A 17514-nucleotide genomic window follows, 5' to 3' on the forward strand; every position below is an offset into this window, starting at 1 on the left:
AAAATCTTTTTTTTTTTTAAGATTTTATTTACTTATTTATTTGACAGAGAGAGACAGCCAGTGAGAGAGGGAACACAAGCAGGGGGAGTGGGAGAGGAAGAAGCAGGCTCATAGCTGAGGAACCTGATGCGGGGCTCGATCCCATAACGCCGGGATCACGCCCTGAGCCGAAGGCAGACGCTTAACGACTGCGCCACCTGGGCACCCCAATAAATAAAATCTTTTAAAAAAATGAAGATAAAACAGATAATTCAGCTCTTTTATTTAATAAAAACTGTGCTTAACTGAGTGATAGATGCTATTCTAAGCATTTTTTCAAATATTAACTACTTAATTCATTTACTCTTCGTAGGAAGCCCAGAGGTAGATAGTTTTAGGATTCTCATTTACAGATGAGGAAACCGGGAGACAAGAGAGGCCAGGTCCATACACCTGGGAAGTAGGATAGGAATTTGAGAGTCATTGTGCTCTTTTTGTGTTTATCCTTTAAATTACCCTGTGACCCAGCAGTTGCACTACTGGGTGTTTACCCCATAGATACAGATGTAGTGAAGAGAAGGGCCATATGCACCCCAATGTTCATAGCAGCATTGTCCACAATAGCTAAATCGTGGAAGGAGCCGAGATGCCCTTCAACAGATGACTGGATTAAGAAGATGTGGTCCATACATACAATGGAATATTACTCAGCCATCAGAAAGGATGATTACCCACCATTTGCATCAACATGGATGGAACTGGAAGAGATTATGCTAAGTGAAATAGGTCAAGTAGAGAAAGACAGTTATACGGTTTCACTTATTTGTGGAACATAAGGAATAGCATGGAGGAGATTAGGAGAAGGAAGGGAAAAATGAAGGGGGGGGGAGTCAGAGAGAGAGACGAACCATGAGAGACTCTAGACTCCCGGAAACAAACTGAGGGATTTGGGGGGGTGGGTGGGAGGATGGGTTGGCCCAGTGAAGGGTATTAAGGAGGGCACGTATTGCATGGAGCACTGGGTGTTATACGCAAACAATGAATCATGGAACACTACATCGAAAACTAATGATGTACTATATGGTGACTAACATAATTAAAAAATTAAAAAAAATTACTCCTGAATTAAAGGGATAACAGTTTTCAAGAAAAAAGGCAAGGGAAAGGATATGATGTTTATAGCTGTTCAAATCGTATCCAACCATTTTTATAATGTTTAACTGAAGAGAGTGGCTTTGGTGGAAATACCTTCTTGGCAGTAATTACAGTGAAATAAGTTGTGATTGCTATAGTTTAAAAAAAGAGAAAAGATTATCCCTTATTCTGAAATTGTACTGCTCTGGTATGTATTTTATATGGGACTTTTATGGAAACGATATTTGAAATACTGTGATATTGCCTGTCTTGTTCTGGTCTGATTATGTTTAACATATCAGACTTTTAATTCTTTTTTATTATTGGGGGATGCTATTTTTGATTAGGTACCATGATTAGATTAATATTAGTTATGTGAAAGTTATTTAATGTGTGTTTTAATCTTGTTTCTTTTTTAAGGCAACCCATCCCCTTCTTTATGGCTGAAAGATATTCTCAAGAACAAAAATACTTCCTTTCTCATAAACATATTTGAGGGGGGAGGAGGAGATTGTGATCGGCCATCAGGCATCCTTGCTCAGCCTACCCTCTTCCATCTGCAAGGGCCATTCAGCCTGAGAGCTGCCCTGCAGTGGATGGACATGCTTCTGGCGGCTCTAGAGTGCTACAACACATTCATTGAAGAGAAAACCCTTGAGGCATCTGAGGTCCTGGGTAGGTAAAACCTACACCCCACGTTACTGTGGTCCAGTTCTACCTGGAGTCATTCTGGGCAAAAGAGCAGTGGGGTGTTTAACTAGACAGGCACCACTGTCTCAGAATCACAGAAACAAAAGTGATAGCAGGGAGCATTAATTTAGTCCTTGCATTCTTGAAGCTCACAGTGAAGGCAGAGGTCTGGTTACATGACAGCACCGAGGCTACAGAAACCTGCCCAAAGTCTATATTTTCGTGCCCTGTTTACAGGTTCTTGATGACCCTTTTATCAAATAACCTTTTGAGGTTTTCATTTGCATATAGCAGATTAAAAGAGTTCTTCCTGGGTGCTTGGCTGGCTCAGTTGATAGAGCATACAACTTTTTTTTTTCTTTTTTCTTTTAGAGAGAGAGCGTGCAAGTGGGGTGGGAAGGGGTAGAGAGGCAGAGAGAGAGTGAGAGAGAGAGGCAGAGAGGGAGCAGAGAGGCAGAGAGGGAGAGAAAGAATCTTAAGTAGGCTCCACGCTCAGTGTGGAGCCAGATGTAGGGCTCGATCTCATGACCTGAGCCAAATGAAATCAAGAGTCAGAAGCTTAACTGACTGAGTTACTCAGGCATTGGAGCATGCAGTTCTTGATCTTAGGGATGTAAGTTTGAGCCCCACATTGGGCATAGAGATTACTGAAACAATAAAATCTTAAAAAAAAGTTTATGGGGGCACTTGGATGGTGCAGTCGGTTAAGCAGCTGACTCTTGGTTTTGGTTCAGGTCTCATCTCAAGGTCATGAGGTGGAGCCCCACGTTGGGCTCCATGCTCAGCACTGAGTCCGCTTCACATTCTCTGCTCCTCCTGCTCATGCTATCTCTCTCTTCCTCTCTCAAATAAATAAGTACATCCTTTAAAAAATGTTTATGAAATAAATGAGTTCTTCCTGACATGAGGCTCTTTGATCTTATTCTGTGGTTTTTGAGTAGCATGTCTTTACATGCTACTTACATTTTCCTATTCCTTAGTGTTTTTATTGTAGTATGATGATAATAGTGTTGCTTACAGAGGATAGACTACAGGGTGGAGTGTTCTGTGTGCTCCTTAGCCAGTGCTGGGAAGAAGGAGATGGCAGGCTCCATCCTTCTAGTGACCTAAATGGGACCTCGGAAGGCGGGAGATGGCTCCTGGGAGGTGTGTCTCTCCGAGAATAGAGTGTCTGGAGCAGATCATAGCTGAGAGGTTCTCTGAGCAGGCTATTTTAGTCTTCAGGGGTTTCACCTAAATCCTCTCATGGGCTGAACGTCCAATTTACCACTCAGAACATGTTCTAGAATGATTTTCAGTTCTGGTGGTGGCTGACTAAAGGAACTACCAGTCTCTGATTTTGTCAGAGGTGAAGTCTGTATTTTGGGAATTTGGGAGAAAGAATGTCTTGTCTTCCTTTTGGCTTGAGGAAGTTGGAGCCAGACGTGGTGGGGAGTGTGTAATGTGTGTGTGTATACACGCTGGGGTTCAGGAAAACAAATTTTATGCTATTTTGAGATTTGACTCTTTCTAGCAGGGATTCTGCATGATTCTAGTATGGGATTCTCAGAAGGATAGGTCAGATAAGTTCTGAAACTTTAAAAACAGCAATAGTATAGCTGTTCACTTTCAAATAATACCTTAAATTTGTTGTTTTAAGAGATCTCATATATCATTATGAAAATCTCAACCAGGAAAAAAGCATAGGAAATATGTAAAACCCTCTCCCCTAATTGCATTACCTAGTGACAAACACTAAGACAGTTTAGTGTTTACTTTTCTAAACTTTTTCTATGTATATAATATATATTTTAATTTTAATTTTTAACTTAGATTATTGCATGCTTTACTGTAATTTGATTTTTTAAAAAAAACTTAACTTTTAAACAGAAAACTTAACATATTAGATGTTTTTTATGTCAGTAAATATACCTCAAGCTAATTTAAATGACCACATATTAGTAAAGTAGGCGAATGTGTCACAATTAAGCAGTCTTCAAACGGTTTTATTCATTTATCTTGTGAGGAGTGGAGAACATTAAAAACAGTGGACCTTCTTTCAAACTTGACAAAAAATTCCTCGTTGCTTTTCAGTCGTAATTTCTGGTGTGTCATAGATGTTGGCATTTTAACATAAAACTGTTAGCGTTGCTTAAAAAATGTATTCAGTGGAGCCTAACAGCTTTAACAGTTTCTTTACTGGAAATTTTGCATAGTTCCTAAATTACTCTTACCATTCCATACCCTTCACATTTTTTTATCCTAAGTATTTTGTGTTTTTATGCTTATGTTGTTACTCATAACTCTATGTATTTGCAACAGAATGGTCTACATGTTATAGGTTTCTTCTGTGTTGCATTATCATTGCATTTGCTATTAGGGCACTTTATGTTTATTACCACTATAATGATATAAGCATAATAAAAATTTTGAAGAATAATTATTACATATAAAAAGTAAAATTATATGGTTAGAATTCTATTTTTGTTTTGTATAGATTTTACCAAAAAAAAACTTGTTCACATAAACAAATGCCATCTTTGAATAATGCTAAAATGCTCATTTTTTCCCACATTTAGCATATCCGTAATTGGAATGTGTCATACAGTCCCTGGTCTATTGGATTCAAGGATATTTGGTGTTTGAAAATGAAATTCCTAATATATTTTCCCTCATTTCTTTGAATACATAATGATCTGTCATCAAAATTATTTTTAATGATCTGTCAAGTTGGCAGTTTGATGAACTTAAATTTTATGGAAACAAAGAATTAGAAACCCTCAGACTTATAAAAGCATTCCTTTTTTTTTCAGTTTTTTTTTTTTTTTTAGAATTTTATTTATTTATTAGCACGAATGGGAGGAGGAGCAGAGGGAGGAGGAGAAGCAGACTCCTTGCTGAGCAGACAGCCTTGGGGCTCGATCCCAGGACTCTGGGATGATGACCTGAGCTGAAGGCAGACACTTAACCAACTGAGCCACCCAAGCACCTCTATAAAAGCATTTCTTATTCAGTTATTACTTTACTCTTTCAACGTGTACACCATTTTTAAAGATTGTCCCTTTGGGAGGTCTTTACACACTGGTATAAAGCTACAGTAAGACTGAGGAGAGGAGAAAGTTGCTTTGTCTTTCTTCCATAAGCAAGACTGGGCTAATTGTGAGAGAAGTAGGGTTGAGGGCCAGGAGAACCAGCACCTTCGTGTTTTTAGACATGTGAGATTTATGTACAGGTCCATTTGGGAGTTGATGCAATTTTTTCCATAAAAAGACCGCTGCCAGAATTTGTTTCTCTGTTGTCCCTTTGAAGGACCTTTCAGTTGTTTCTGTTTCTTCATTATTAAAAACAATGCTAAAATGAACATCCATACAAACACAACTTTATAATTCTGCCTTTATTTCATTAGGATAAAATTTCAATGCTGGATCAAAGCATATGAGCTTTTTTAACATTTGACAGAAATTGGTGTGCTTTTTAAAAGCTTTTTCTGGGGGCACCTGGGTGGCTTAGCTGTTAAGCGTCTGCCTTTGGCTCAGGTCATGATCCCAGGGTCCTGGGATCGAGCCCCGTGTCAGGCTCCCCACTTGGCGGAAAGCCTGCTTCTCCCTCTCCCACTCCCCTTGCTTGTGTTTCCTCTCTCGCTGTCTCTCTCTGTCAAATAAATAAATAAAATCTTTTTAAAAAAATAAAAAGCTTTTTCTGTATGAATTTTGACTAAGAGTATATCATGCCTATACTGAAGGTGTTTTACATTAATCATAGTGGGGTTAGAAGGAAGCATATGTTAATAATTGAGTATAATTTTTTTTTAGGTACTGAAACACAGTCTTCACTTTGGAAAGCAGTGGCTTTCTTTTTAGAAAACATTGCTATGCATGATATAACGGCAGCAGAAAAGTGCTTTGGCACTGGGGCAACAGGTCATAGACCCAGTCCACAGGAGAGGGAAAGATATAATTACAGCAAATGCACGATTGTGGTCCGGATTATGGAATTTACCACAACACTGCTCAGCACCTTCCCAGAAGGCTGGAAGGTAGGTTACTCCTGGTGCTCTGTTAGTGTGAGGTCAGCACTTGGCACTGGAAGAATATTTTCCAGTACCTATTAAAAGTGGTTTTGGCTTTCTTAGAACTTTCCATTGGTGTAGGAGTTATGTGTTCTTGAAAGTAATAAAACCTTGCATGTACTTCAGATTCTTATTGTGTGAATAAAATACAAAATAGCTTTTCTAGATATTTTATTGGATATTGCATTTTATGCTATGATCGATCAAACATAAACCTTAGGAAACACTCATTAACAAATCCTTGTAAATGTGTCTGTGAGGCTTATTACATAAACAAAGTCCAGTTGGTCTACCCATTTAATACATACTAAATATCTACTATATGCCAGGCCCTGTCTGCAGATACAACAGCTCTCTAAACCAGGGGCCACAAAACTATGGTCCACAGGCCAAATCTCACCTTCTGCCTGCTTTTGTAAAGAAGGTTTCACTGGAACTCATCCAAGCCCATTTGTCCATGTATTGTCCGTGGCTGCTTTCACATTATAATGGCAGTTAGTTCAACAGTTGCAGCAGAGACCATAGGGCCCCCAAAGCCTAAAATAATTATTTTCTAACCCTTTACAGGGAAAGTTTGCCAACCCCTGCCCTAGCCAGGCAAAAATTCCTGGCTTCACGGACCTTACAGTAGTGAAAATCTAAGTGCTGACTAATGGATGTGTTTTTATTCAAATCATTTTTTACAGCTCCTCGAGAAGAATTTATGTAACAACAAAAACTTTATGAAACTCTTCGTGAAAACCCTGTGTGAGCCCTCGAGCATAGGTTTCAATATTGGTGATGTCCTAATTATGAATAATCTTCCTGATGTTTGTGTAAACCTGATGAAAGCACTAAAGAAGTCCCCATACAAAGACACCCTGGAGATGTACCTCAAGGAAAAAATAACATCACAGAGGTGGGCATTCAGATCATGCTTGGGATCAGTGTTGTGTTGGAATTTAAGGTTGCAATGTACTCTGGCAGCTGCATGTTTCTGCTATAGCCCCATTTCCTAAAGTGAAGGATCTCATCAGTTGCTTGAAAATTATCTATTTAACACATGCTTTCCCTGTACCTTATGGTACTTATGGCAAGCCTCAGATGTGGCTTAGCCCTGTGTTGATCTCCACCACTGGATTAGCGCTTGGGCCCCATGTTCATTGTTAACCCGTGTTTGCTTTCCAGGGTCATGTAATGAATTTGAGTGTCAAGTAGTCAGTAAACACATTTAAACAGAACACACATAATTTTTCAGTGTATCCTGCTAGTTTAGGGGAATCAACACTTATCTCGTTTCTTTTTGTTTTTCTTACATGGCAGCATTGAGGAGCTCTGTGCTGTTGACCTGTATGGCCCTGATGCTTATGTGGATAGGGCCAAGCTCATGTCTGTCGTGTCGGCTTGTAAACAACTTCACAGAGCTGGTTTTTTACATGTTGTATTACCATCTCAGGTAACCACAGCCAATTTGTTTTTACATTTCTCTTAGCTTAATAAAATTAATTAGTCCATTTACTTATATATATATTTTTTTTTTTTTAAAGATTTTATTTATTCGACAGAGAGAGAGACAGCGAGAGAGGGAACACAAGCAGGGGGAGTGGGAGAGGAAGAAGCAGGCTCATAGCGGAAGAGCCTGACGTGGGGCTCGATCCCAGAACTCCGGGATCACGCCCTGAGCCGAAGGCAGACGCTTAACCGCTGTGCCACCCAGGCGCCCCTACTTATATATATGTTTTAAACATCCTGTATGTATAGAATGTGCTGAAATGGGAATTATAGAATTACTTACGCCAGACATGTATTAACTTAGAATATAAATATAAAAATTTATCAATATAAAATAAAAGAAGGACATTTGTATTTCAAACAGCCTTTTGAAGAACTTTAGGGATGAACTGTTATTGTGCCTTTGGCTAGGCAATATAAATGAAAAAAATATACCATAGAAAGCAAAATTGAGTGAAGATTTTCCTGATGATTAGAATGTAGTCAGCGTTAATGAACATGGATTATTTTTAATTCATGAAAGGTGTGAAATTGTGTGTTTCTCTAAAGTATCTTATTGCTGGATGTTTCAGTGTTGCCTTTATTTTAGTCTGCAGATCAGCATCATTCTTTTGGCACAAAACTTCTTTCCCTGGTTTATAAAAGCATTGCACCTGGAGATGAACAAGAGTACTTTCATTCACTAGACCCCAGTTGTAAACGATTAGCCAGTGGACTTCTGGAGTTGGCCTTTGCTTTTGGAGGACTGGTAGGAACAGCAGCTATATGCTATGCTATCCTAATGGTGTAAATAAATAGCTCACTTGCAGTGTGTTTCTAAAAACAAGAATTTAGCTGGAATTTAGTAACTTCTTAGCTAGGGAAGTACTTTAATAGATTTACGTGATCTGACTTCCTTTCTAAAAGTTTTTTTTAAATAAAAGAAATATGATAATATTCTTTTTAAATTGGCGTTTTGTCTATCACACTTTGTTTCCAAAAAGACTTTATAAGGCAGAATATTTTGTGAATATAAAGCTGAACTGTGTTGACACAGCGGCTTCCTCTTCCCCTGTCCCTTGTGATTTTCAGATGGCTGATTAGGGAGCACCCCTGTAGGATAATTCCAGAGGTACCACAGAAAGATATCTTCATGGATTTTTGAACTGTGCAGGGTTGGCCTCAAACAGTTTCTGCTGCAGCTGATATTTGCTAGCCAGTCCTTTGTGTTCATTCCTTCTACCAGTCTTCCCTTCTCCTGTAGCAGAAAGCTTTTCTTTGCCCCTTTGTTCATTTAATGTAAGCAACTTACATATTTAAATGGTCTAAAAATGTGCTTACTAGCCTCTCCCCTCGAAGCAACAAAAGATTTTCTGGAAATTTGGGAGGAACATGAGTCAGGGAAGATTTCTTTCCCAAAATGAAACTTAGAAAATGCAAACTTATTGAAATGTATACAGTTCAAACTTGAACCCAGGCCTTCAAATACCAGGTTCTCTTTAGACCTTACTGTGTGATTTTCCTCTTCCTATAACAGGTAAAATACTCCTGTCATTGTACCTTTCCTTGCTTTTTCACAGTGTGAGTACCTTGTGAATCTTCTCCTGGACACGGCACTGTTGTCTATGCCAGCCTCAGGAGTGTCCCAGAGAAACATGGTCAGCTTCTCTCATGGAGAGTATTTTTATAGCTTGTTCTCAGAGACAATCAACACTGAATTACTGAAAAATCTGGATCTTACTGTATTGGAGCTCATGAAATCATCTGTGGATAATCCCAAAATGGTAATGAAAATTTTATTTTTTATTTTTACTTTATTTACACGTAGCATGAATTACCATCAAACTCCACTCATTGAGCCAGAAACCCTTGTGGTGTTAGCAAAAGACTTGCCCCCCGTGTAGCACACTACCTACACTTGTGAGTTCGTTGTGAAATTTTTACTTAAGTAATTTTCCTTATATAATACCTATAAAAAGATTGCCATATTCTTGAAAAATGTCTAAACAGAACAGTTTCTCTTCCCAGAAGATCTAAAACTCTTGCAAATCTTTGAAAACAAAATCAAAGGAAAGAAGACCCAGCTTTAATGAACATTTAATAATGCTAAATGGACATTGAAACATTGATTATTATTATTTTTTTAAATAATAATCTTTTATTATGTTACGTTAGTCACCATACAGTATATCCTTAGTTTTTGATGTCATGTTCCATGATTCATTATTTGCGTATAACACCCAGTGCACCATGCAATACGTGCCGTCCTTAATACCCATCACTGGCCTATCCCAGTCCCCCACCCCCTCCCCTCTGAAGCCCTCAGTTTGTTTCCCAGAGTCCATAGTCTCTCATGGTTCATTCCCCCTTCTGGTTACCCCCCCTTTCTTCTTCCGTTCTTCTCCTACCAATCTTCCTACTTCTTATGTTCCATAAATGAGTGAAACCATATCATAATTGCCTTTCTCTGCTTGACTTATTTCGCTTAGCATTATCTCCTCCAGTGCCGTCCATGTTGCAGCAAATGTTGAGAAATCGTTCTTTTTGATGGCCGAGTAATATTCCATTGTATATCTGGACAACATCTTCTTAATCCAGTCATCTGTTGAAGGGCATCTTGGTTCCTTCCACGATTTAGCTATTGTGGACAATGCTGCTATGAACATTGGGGTGCATATGCCCCTTCTCTTCACTACATCTGTATCTTTGGGGTAAATACCCAGTAGTGCAATGGCTGGATCATAGGGTAGCTCAATTTTTAACTTTTTGAGGGACCTCCACACTGTTTTCCAGAGTGGCTGTACCAACTTGCATTCCCACCAACAATGTAGGAGGGATCCAGTGTAGGAGAAAGGCTCCACATCCTCTCCAACAATTGTTGTTTCTTGCCTTGTCAATTTTTGCCATTCTAACTGGTGTAAGGTGGTATCTCAGTGTGTTTTTGATTTGAATTTCCCTGATGGCTAATGATTTTGAACATTTTTTCATGGGTCTGTTAGCCATTTGTATATCTTCATTGAAAACTGTCTCTTCATATCTTCTGCCTATTTTATGATTTGCTTATTTGTTTCTTGTGTATTGAGTTTGAGAAGTTCTTTGGAGATCTTGGATACCAGTCTTTTATCTGTAGTGTCATTTGCAAATATCTTCTCCCATTCCATGGGCTGCCTCTTAGTTTTTTTGACTGTTTCTTTGGCTGTGCAGAAGCTTTTGATCTTGAGGAAGTCCCACAAGTTCATTTTTTCTTTTGTTTCTCTTGCCTTTGGAGATGTGTCATGAAAAAACTTGCTGTGGCCAATGTCGTAGAGGTTGCTGCCTATGTTCTCCTCTAGGATTTTGATGGAGTCCTGTCTCACATTGAGGTCTTCCATCCATTTTGAGTTTATCTTTGTGTATGGTGTGAGAGAGTGGTCAAGTTTCATTCTTTTGCATGTAGCTGTCTAATTTTCCCAGCACCATTTATCGAAGAGACTGTCTTTTTTCCACTGGATTTTTTTCCTGCTTTGTCAAAGATTAGTTGCCCAAAGAGCTGAGGGTCCATTTCTGGGTTCTCTTCTGTTCCATTGGTCTGTGTGTCTGTTTTTGTGGCAGTACCGTGCTGTCTTGGTGATCACAGCTTTGTAGTATAGCTTGAAATCCGGCAATGTGATGCCCCCAGCTTTGTTTTTCCTTTTCAACAATTCCTTGGCAATTCGGGGCCTTTTCTGTTTCCGCACAAATTTAAGGGCTGTTTGTTCCAGTTCGTTGAAAAATGTCCTCAGTATTTTGATCGGGATAGTATTGAAAGTGTACATAGCTCTGGGTAGCATGGACATTTTAACTATGTTAATTCTTCTGATCCACGAGCATGGAATATTTTTCCATATTTTTGTGTCTTTTTCGATGTCTTTCGAGTGATTTGTAGTTTCTAGAATATAGATCCTTTACATCTCTGGTTAAGTTAATTCCAAGATAACGTATGATTTTTGGTGCTATTGTAAATGAAATGGATTCCCTAATTTCTCTTTCTTCAGTCTCATTGTTCGTGTATAGAAATGCAACTGATTTCTGAGCATTGATTTTGTATCCCGCCACATTACTGAATTGCTCTATAAGTTCTAGTAGTTTGGGGGTGGAGTCTTTTGGGTTTTCCATATAGACGATCATGTCATCTGCGAAGAGAGACAGTTTGACTTCTTCTTTGCCGATTTGAATACCTTTTATCCCTTTTTGTTGTCTGATTGCTGTTGCAAGGACTTCTAGTATTATGTTGAATAATAATGGCGAGAGTGGACATCCTTGTCGTGTTCCTGATCTTAAGGGATAGGCTTTTAGCTTTTCCCTATTGAGAATGATATTTACGGTAGGCTTTTCATAGATGGTTTTTATGAGATTGAGGAATGTACCCTCTATCCCTACACTCTGAAGGGTTTTAATCAGGAAAGGGTGCTGTATTTTGTCAAATGCTTTTTCTGCATCAATTGAGAGGATCATATGGTTCTTAGACTCTTTTCTTTTTGATATGATCTATCACAATGATCGATTTGGAAATGTTGAACCACCCTTGCATTCCAGGGATGAATCCCACTTGGTCTTGATGGATAATCCTTTTAATGGACTGTTGGATCCTATTAGCTAGGATCTTGTTGAGAATTTTGACATCCATATTCATCAGGGATATCGGTCTGTAATTCTCCTGTTTGATGGGGTCTTTGCTGGGTTTGGGGATCAAGGTAATACTGGCCTCATAGAATGTGTTTGGTAATTTTCCTTCTGTTTCTATTTTTTTAAATAGCTTCAGGAGGATAGGTATTATTTCTTCTTTGAATGTTTGGTAGAATTCCCGGGAAATCCATCAGGCCATGGACTCTTGTTTTTGGAGAGATGTTTGATCACTGCTTCAATCTCTTCATAATTAATCTGTTTAAATAATCAATTTCTTCCTGTTTTTCTTCCTGTTTCAGTGTTGGTAGTTGATAGGTTTCCAGGAAGGCATCCATTTCTTCCAGGTTGTTTAATTTATTAGCATAAAGATGTTGATAAAAGTTTCTAATGATCCTTCCTATTTCATTGGCATTGGTTGTGATCTCTCCCCTTTCATTCATAATGTTATTAATTTGGGTCCTTTCTCTCTTCTTTTGAATAAGTCTGGCCAGTGGCTTATCGATCTTGTTTATTCTTTCAAGAACCAGCTTCTAGTTCTGTTGATCTGCTCTACTGTGCTCCTGGTTTCTAATTCATTGGTCTCTGCTCTAATCTTGATCACCTGCCTCCTTGTGTGCAGGTTAGGCCTGTTCCTCTGTTCCAGCTCCAGCTTCTTGAGGTGAGAATATAAATACTGCATTTTAGATTTTTCTATTCTTTTGAGTGAGGCTTGGATGGCTATGTATTTTCTTCTTAGGACCGCCTTTGCAGTGTCCCATAGGTTTTGGACCAATGTGTTTTCATTCTCATTGGTCTCCAAAAATTGTTTAAGCTGATTTTTAATTTCCTGTTTTACCCAGTCATTCTTGAGCAGAATGGTTCTTAGTTTCCAAGTGTTTAAGTTTCTTCCAAATTTTTCCTTGATTGAGTTCCAGTTTAAAGCATTGTGGTCTGAGAATATGCAGGGAATAATTTCAGTCTTTTGGTATCGGTTGAGACCTGTTTTGTGACCCAGTATATGGTCTATTCTGAAGAAAGTTTGATGTGCATTCCAAAAGAATGAGTATTCTGTTGTTCTGGGTTGTAGTGTTCTATATATATCTATGAGGTCCATCTGGTCCAGAATGTCATTCAAAGCTCTTGTTTCTTTGTTGATTTTCTGCTTAGGTGATCTGTCTATTGCTGGTAGTGGAGTGTTGAGGTCCCCTACTATTAACGTATTATTATCTATATGTCTCTTTATTCTGTTTAAGAGTTGGCTTGTGTATCTATCTGCTCCCCTGTTGGGGGCATAGATATTTATAATTGTCATATCCACTTGTTGGATACATCTTTTAAGAATAATATAGTGTTCTTCTGTGCCTTAACTACAGTCTTTAGTTTAAAATCTAATCTGTCTGATAGGAGAATTTATACCCCAGCTTTCTTTTGAGGTCCATTGGCATGAAAAATGGTTTTCAATCACTTCACTTTCAGTCTGGATGTATCTTTAGGTTCAAGATGTGTCTCTTGTAGACAGCAGATGGACGGGTTATGTCTTTTTAAACAGTCTCCAACCCTGTGCCATTTTATGGGAGCATTAGGCCATTCACATTGAGAGTGATTATTGAGAGATATGATTTTAATGATGTCACATTGCATATGAAGTCTTTGTTCCTATAGATTGTAAATATCTGTTGTGTATCACTCTTGGGGTCTCTTTACTTTTATAGAACCCCCCTTAATATCTCATGTAGGGCTGGTTTCATGGTTACGAAATTGGTCAGTGACTGGTGATTCTGGAAGGTCCTTATCTCTCCCTCAATTCTGAATGACAGCCTTGCTGGATAAAGGATCCTTGGCTGCATGTTCTTCTCAGATAGAGCTTTAAAAATGCCCCCCACCCCAACCCTTTCTCTCATTCCAGGTCTGTGTAGACAGGTCTGATGTAATTCTGATACCTTTGCCTTGGTACGTGAGAAATTTCTTTGCCCTGGCTGCTTTCAATACTGTATCCTTGGATCTAATATTTGCGAAATGCACTATGATGTGACGTGGTGTAGGTTTGTCATGGTTGAGCTTGGGAGGGGTCCTCTCTGCCTCTTGGACACGAATGCTTGTTTCCTTTGCTAGATTAGGGAAGTTTTCAGCTACGATTTGTTCAAATATCTCTTCTAGACCTCTGTTTTTCTCCACTCTTTCGGGGATGCCTCTGATTCTGATATTGGAACGTTTCATTGAGTCAGTCATCTCCTGTAACCCACGTTCTTGAGATTGGATTTTTTTGAGCCAAGTTTCTGTTTTAGCTTTCTCTTCTACTAACCTGTCCTCCAATTTGCTGATTCGTTCTTCTGCCTCATTTACCCTGGCTGTCAGAGCGTCTCGTTTTGAGTGCATTTGATTCATAGCATTTTTAATTTCTGCCAGATTTGCTCACATTTCCACCCTTAGGGATTCTATGTTCTCGTTAATATTTTTTTCAAGCCTACACATCATCTTGACCATTGTTACTCTGAACTCCATTTCTGATAATTTGGTTATATCCATATCCATTAGTTCTGTGGCAGAGGCTACAGACTCATTGTCTTTTCTTTGCTGGGGGCGGATTTCTCCTTCCCGTCATTCTGATGAGGAGAGGTTGCGGGGTTGTCCAGAGCCCAAATTATTGACCAAGACCCCGGCAGTTTGTGCTTGTTTTATAGGGACCTTAGGAATGTGGGCTTCTTGATTTTTCAGCCTGCCTTCTGGGGGAGGTGCCTGCGGCGCTGATTCTCAGGCAGCCCTGTTTGGGTAGAGTCTCCTTGTCCCCTGTGAGTGGGGATGGGCACAATTTGAACTGGTATTTCTGTGCTTTTGTTCTCTTGCAGCTTTCCCTGGCAGTTTGCTGTGCCTCTTCTGAGAGTCAGAGTCGCAGTGGCCGAATCTCAGCCGCTCTCTCAGAACAGAGAGATCGCAGTCCGCTCTCCACCGAGCTCTTCTGGCCTCTTTAACTCTGTTTCTGTTGGTGCTGCTAAAAACCTGCAGCGTCCCCGGTTGTGTGCCCCACAGCCAGCATCCCAGCCCTCACTTCCAGGGCCGGCACGTCTCCATCCTTTGTGTTTCTAACACTGCCAGCTGCCAGCCGTCCCTGTGCACGCTCCAGAACTCTGTTTCAATGTGGTTTGCGTGCACTCCCGAGCGCATGTTTTCAGACTCGTCGCGCGCGTTCCCCCGCTCACAGACTCAGTCTGCTCTTTCGCGGGTGCTGGTCGGTGAGTCCGCCTGCTCCCCAGTGCAGGTGGCTACTGCTTCCCAGCACCTGAGCGTGTCGGCTCCCTCCCCCTTCCATTTATCTTCTGATATCTGTGCGTGGATTCACGGCTCCCGGCATCATTCCTCAGTACTCAGCGCTGGATATGTTCGCTTGTAGAGATCCACATGTATCTTCTTGTGTCTCAGGCTGATTCCATGGGTGTTCAGTATGGTCTGGTACCTATGCAGCTCGACTCAGGGGACCAGCTGAGAAAGGGGACCCCTACTCCTCCGCCGTCTTAACTCCTCCCTCAAAATTGACCTTTCTAAAACTGAAGCCTAGTTTTTCTAAGGTACGTCTCTCCATTTATTCAAACCTTTATTCATAATCTCCAATCCTTTTTGTCATACTATTATGTAGAATGATGTCATTTTATTCATCTAGTTGCTGCACATTTCGTAAAAACATTTCTAGATATTGGATGCTCTTTAGGTGTAAATGTAAATGGAATATTTTCCCTTTATATTTTCTTTTTTTAATTAGATTTATTTATTTGAGAGAGAGATAAAATGATTGAAGGAGGGCTAAGGCGGATGGGAGAGAAAGAGAGAGAGAAGCAGACTCCCAGCTGAGCATGGATCCCGACATGGGGCTCAGTCTCATGAACCTGAGATCATGACATAAGCTAAAATCAAGAATCAGATGCTTAACTGAGCGAGCCACCCAGGCTCCCCCCCCTTTATATTTTCTTTACAAGGATGTGGTATATCAGAAAACTACTGATTTTGTTTATTTTATAACCATTCGCATGAATGAATATTCTTTTTTCTTTTTTCCAAATTTATGGAGATATAATTGTCATATAACATTTTGTAAGTTTTAGGTGTAAAACATGATGATTTGTTTAGTCAAATTTGATAATCATGCAGAATGATTACTGTGATAAGTTTAATGTTCATCACCTTATATAGATAAATTGTTTTCCTTACAATGAGAACTTTTAAGCATGTCAGCACTTTTCTGTTATGTGATACAGATTGTTATCTTTAGTCACTGTGCTATACATTACCTCTCCAGAACTTAGTTATCTTATAACTATAAGTTGTGCTTTAGACCTCTTTCATTCATTTTGCTTGACTCCCCATCCCCTGCCTCTAGCAAGCACCAGTCTGTTCTCTATATCTTTGAGTTTGGTTTTTTAGATTCCATGTATAAATGACATACAGTATTTATCTTTCTGTGTAGGACCCATTTCACTTAGCATAATGTTGTCAGGGTCAAATCTATGTTATGACAATTGGCAGAATTTTCTTCTTTATAATGGCTGAATTATATTTCATTGTATATGTATATACCACATCTTCTTTGTTCATTCATCTGTTGATGGACATTTAAGATTGTTTCTATGTCTTTGGCTATTGTACATAATGTTTCAATGAACATGGGGGTGCAGATATATTGTTTAGATAGTGATCTTCTCTTCAGATAAAAGTGGAGTTGCCAGACCATACAGTACTTCTGTTTTTAATTTTTGGAAGGACTGTCACACTGTATTCCATAGTAGCTGTACCAGTTTGCATTCCCACCAACAGTGCACAAGAGCTTCCTTTTCTCCACGTCCTCACCAACACTTTTGATTTTTGATGCTAGTCTATCTTACAGGTAGGAGATGATATCTCACTATGGTTTTGATTTGCATTTTCCTGATGATTAGGGATGTTGAGCACCTTTTCATCTACCTTTTGACTGTCTTCTTTGGAAAAATGTCTATTCAGTTCCTCTGCTCATTTTTGAATTAGATTGTTTGACTTTTTGCTGTTGAGTTGTATGAGTTCTTCATATATTTTGGATATAAACCCCTTATCAGATACATGATTTACTGATATTTTCTGCCATTTTACAGATTGCCTTTTCATTATGTTGGTGATTTCTTTTGCTGTGCAGAAGCTTTTTAGTTTTATGTAGTTCCACTTGTTTATTTTTGCTATTGTTGCCTTTGCTTTTGGTGTGAAATCCAAAAAAAATCACCACTAAGACCAATGTCAAGGAGCTTATCCCTTAAGGAATGTTACGGCTTCAGGTCTTAAGTTCAAATCTTTAATACATTTTGAGTTGATTTTTGTGTATGGTGTAAAATAGGTGTTGAGTTTCATTCTTTTGCATGTAGCTGTCCAGTTTTCCCAATAGCATTTATTGAAGAGACTATCCTTTCTCCATTGTATATTTTTGGCTTCTTTGTATTTCATCATTGTATATTCTTGGCTCCTTGCATGTGTTTATTTCTGGGCTCTCCATTTTGTTCCATTAATCTACGTGTCTGTTTGTATGACAATACTGTATTGTTTTGATTACTTTGACA

The 17514-nt window shown here is 39.1% G+C and overlaps 1 protein-coding gene and 1 pseudogene across 4 annotated transcripts in view; one reads left to right on the forward strand and one right to left on the reverse strand.

Moving 5' to 3' along the window:
* PRKDC (protein kinase, DNA-activated, catalytic subunit) overlaps window positions 1–17514 on the forward strand; it is a 224653-nt gene that overhangs the window by 59100 nt on the left and 148039 nt on the right. For all 4 annotated transcript variants that reach the window (XM_045789112.2, XM_045789113.2, XM_045789115.2 and 1 more), the window contains 6 exons: window positions 1534–1788; window positions 5595–5818; window positions 6538–6749; window positions 7154–7286; window positions 7932–8090; window positions 8902–9105. In XM_045789112.2, the coding sequence (XP_045645068.2) occupies window positions 1534–1788; window positions 5595–5818; window positions 6538–6749; window positions 7154–7286; window positions 7932–8090; window positions 8902–9105 (1187 nt within the window). The remainder of the gene's footprint in view (window positions 1–1533; window positions 1789–5594; window positions 5819–6537; window positions 6750–7153; window positions 7287–7931; window positions 8091–8901; window positions 9106–17514) is intronic.
* Window positions 9142–9308, reverse strand: LOC123786838 (small nucleolar RNA SNORA62/SNORA6 family; annotated as a pseudogene).

Source organism: Ursus americanus, chromosome 9, assembly GCF_024610735.1.
Source record: "Ursus americanus isolate L20-20 chromosome 9, mUrsAme1.1.p, whole genome shotgun sequence".
NCBI lineage: Eukaryota > Metazoa > Chordata > Mammalia > Carnivora > Ursidae > Ursus > Ursus americanus.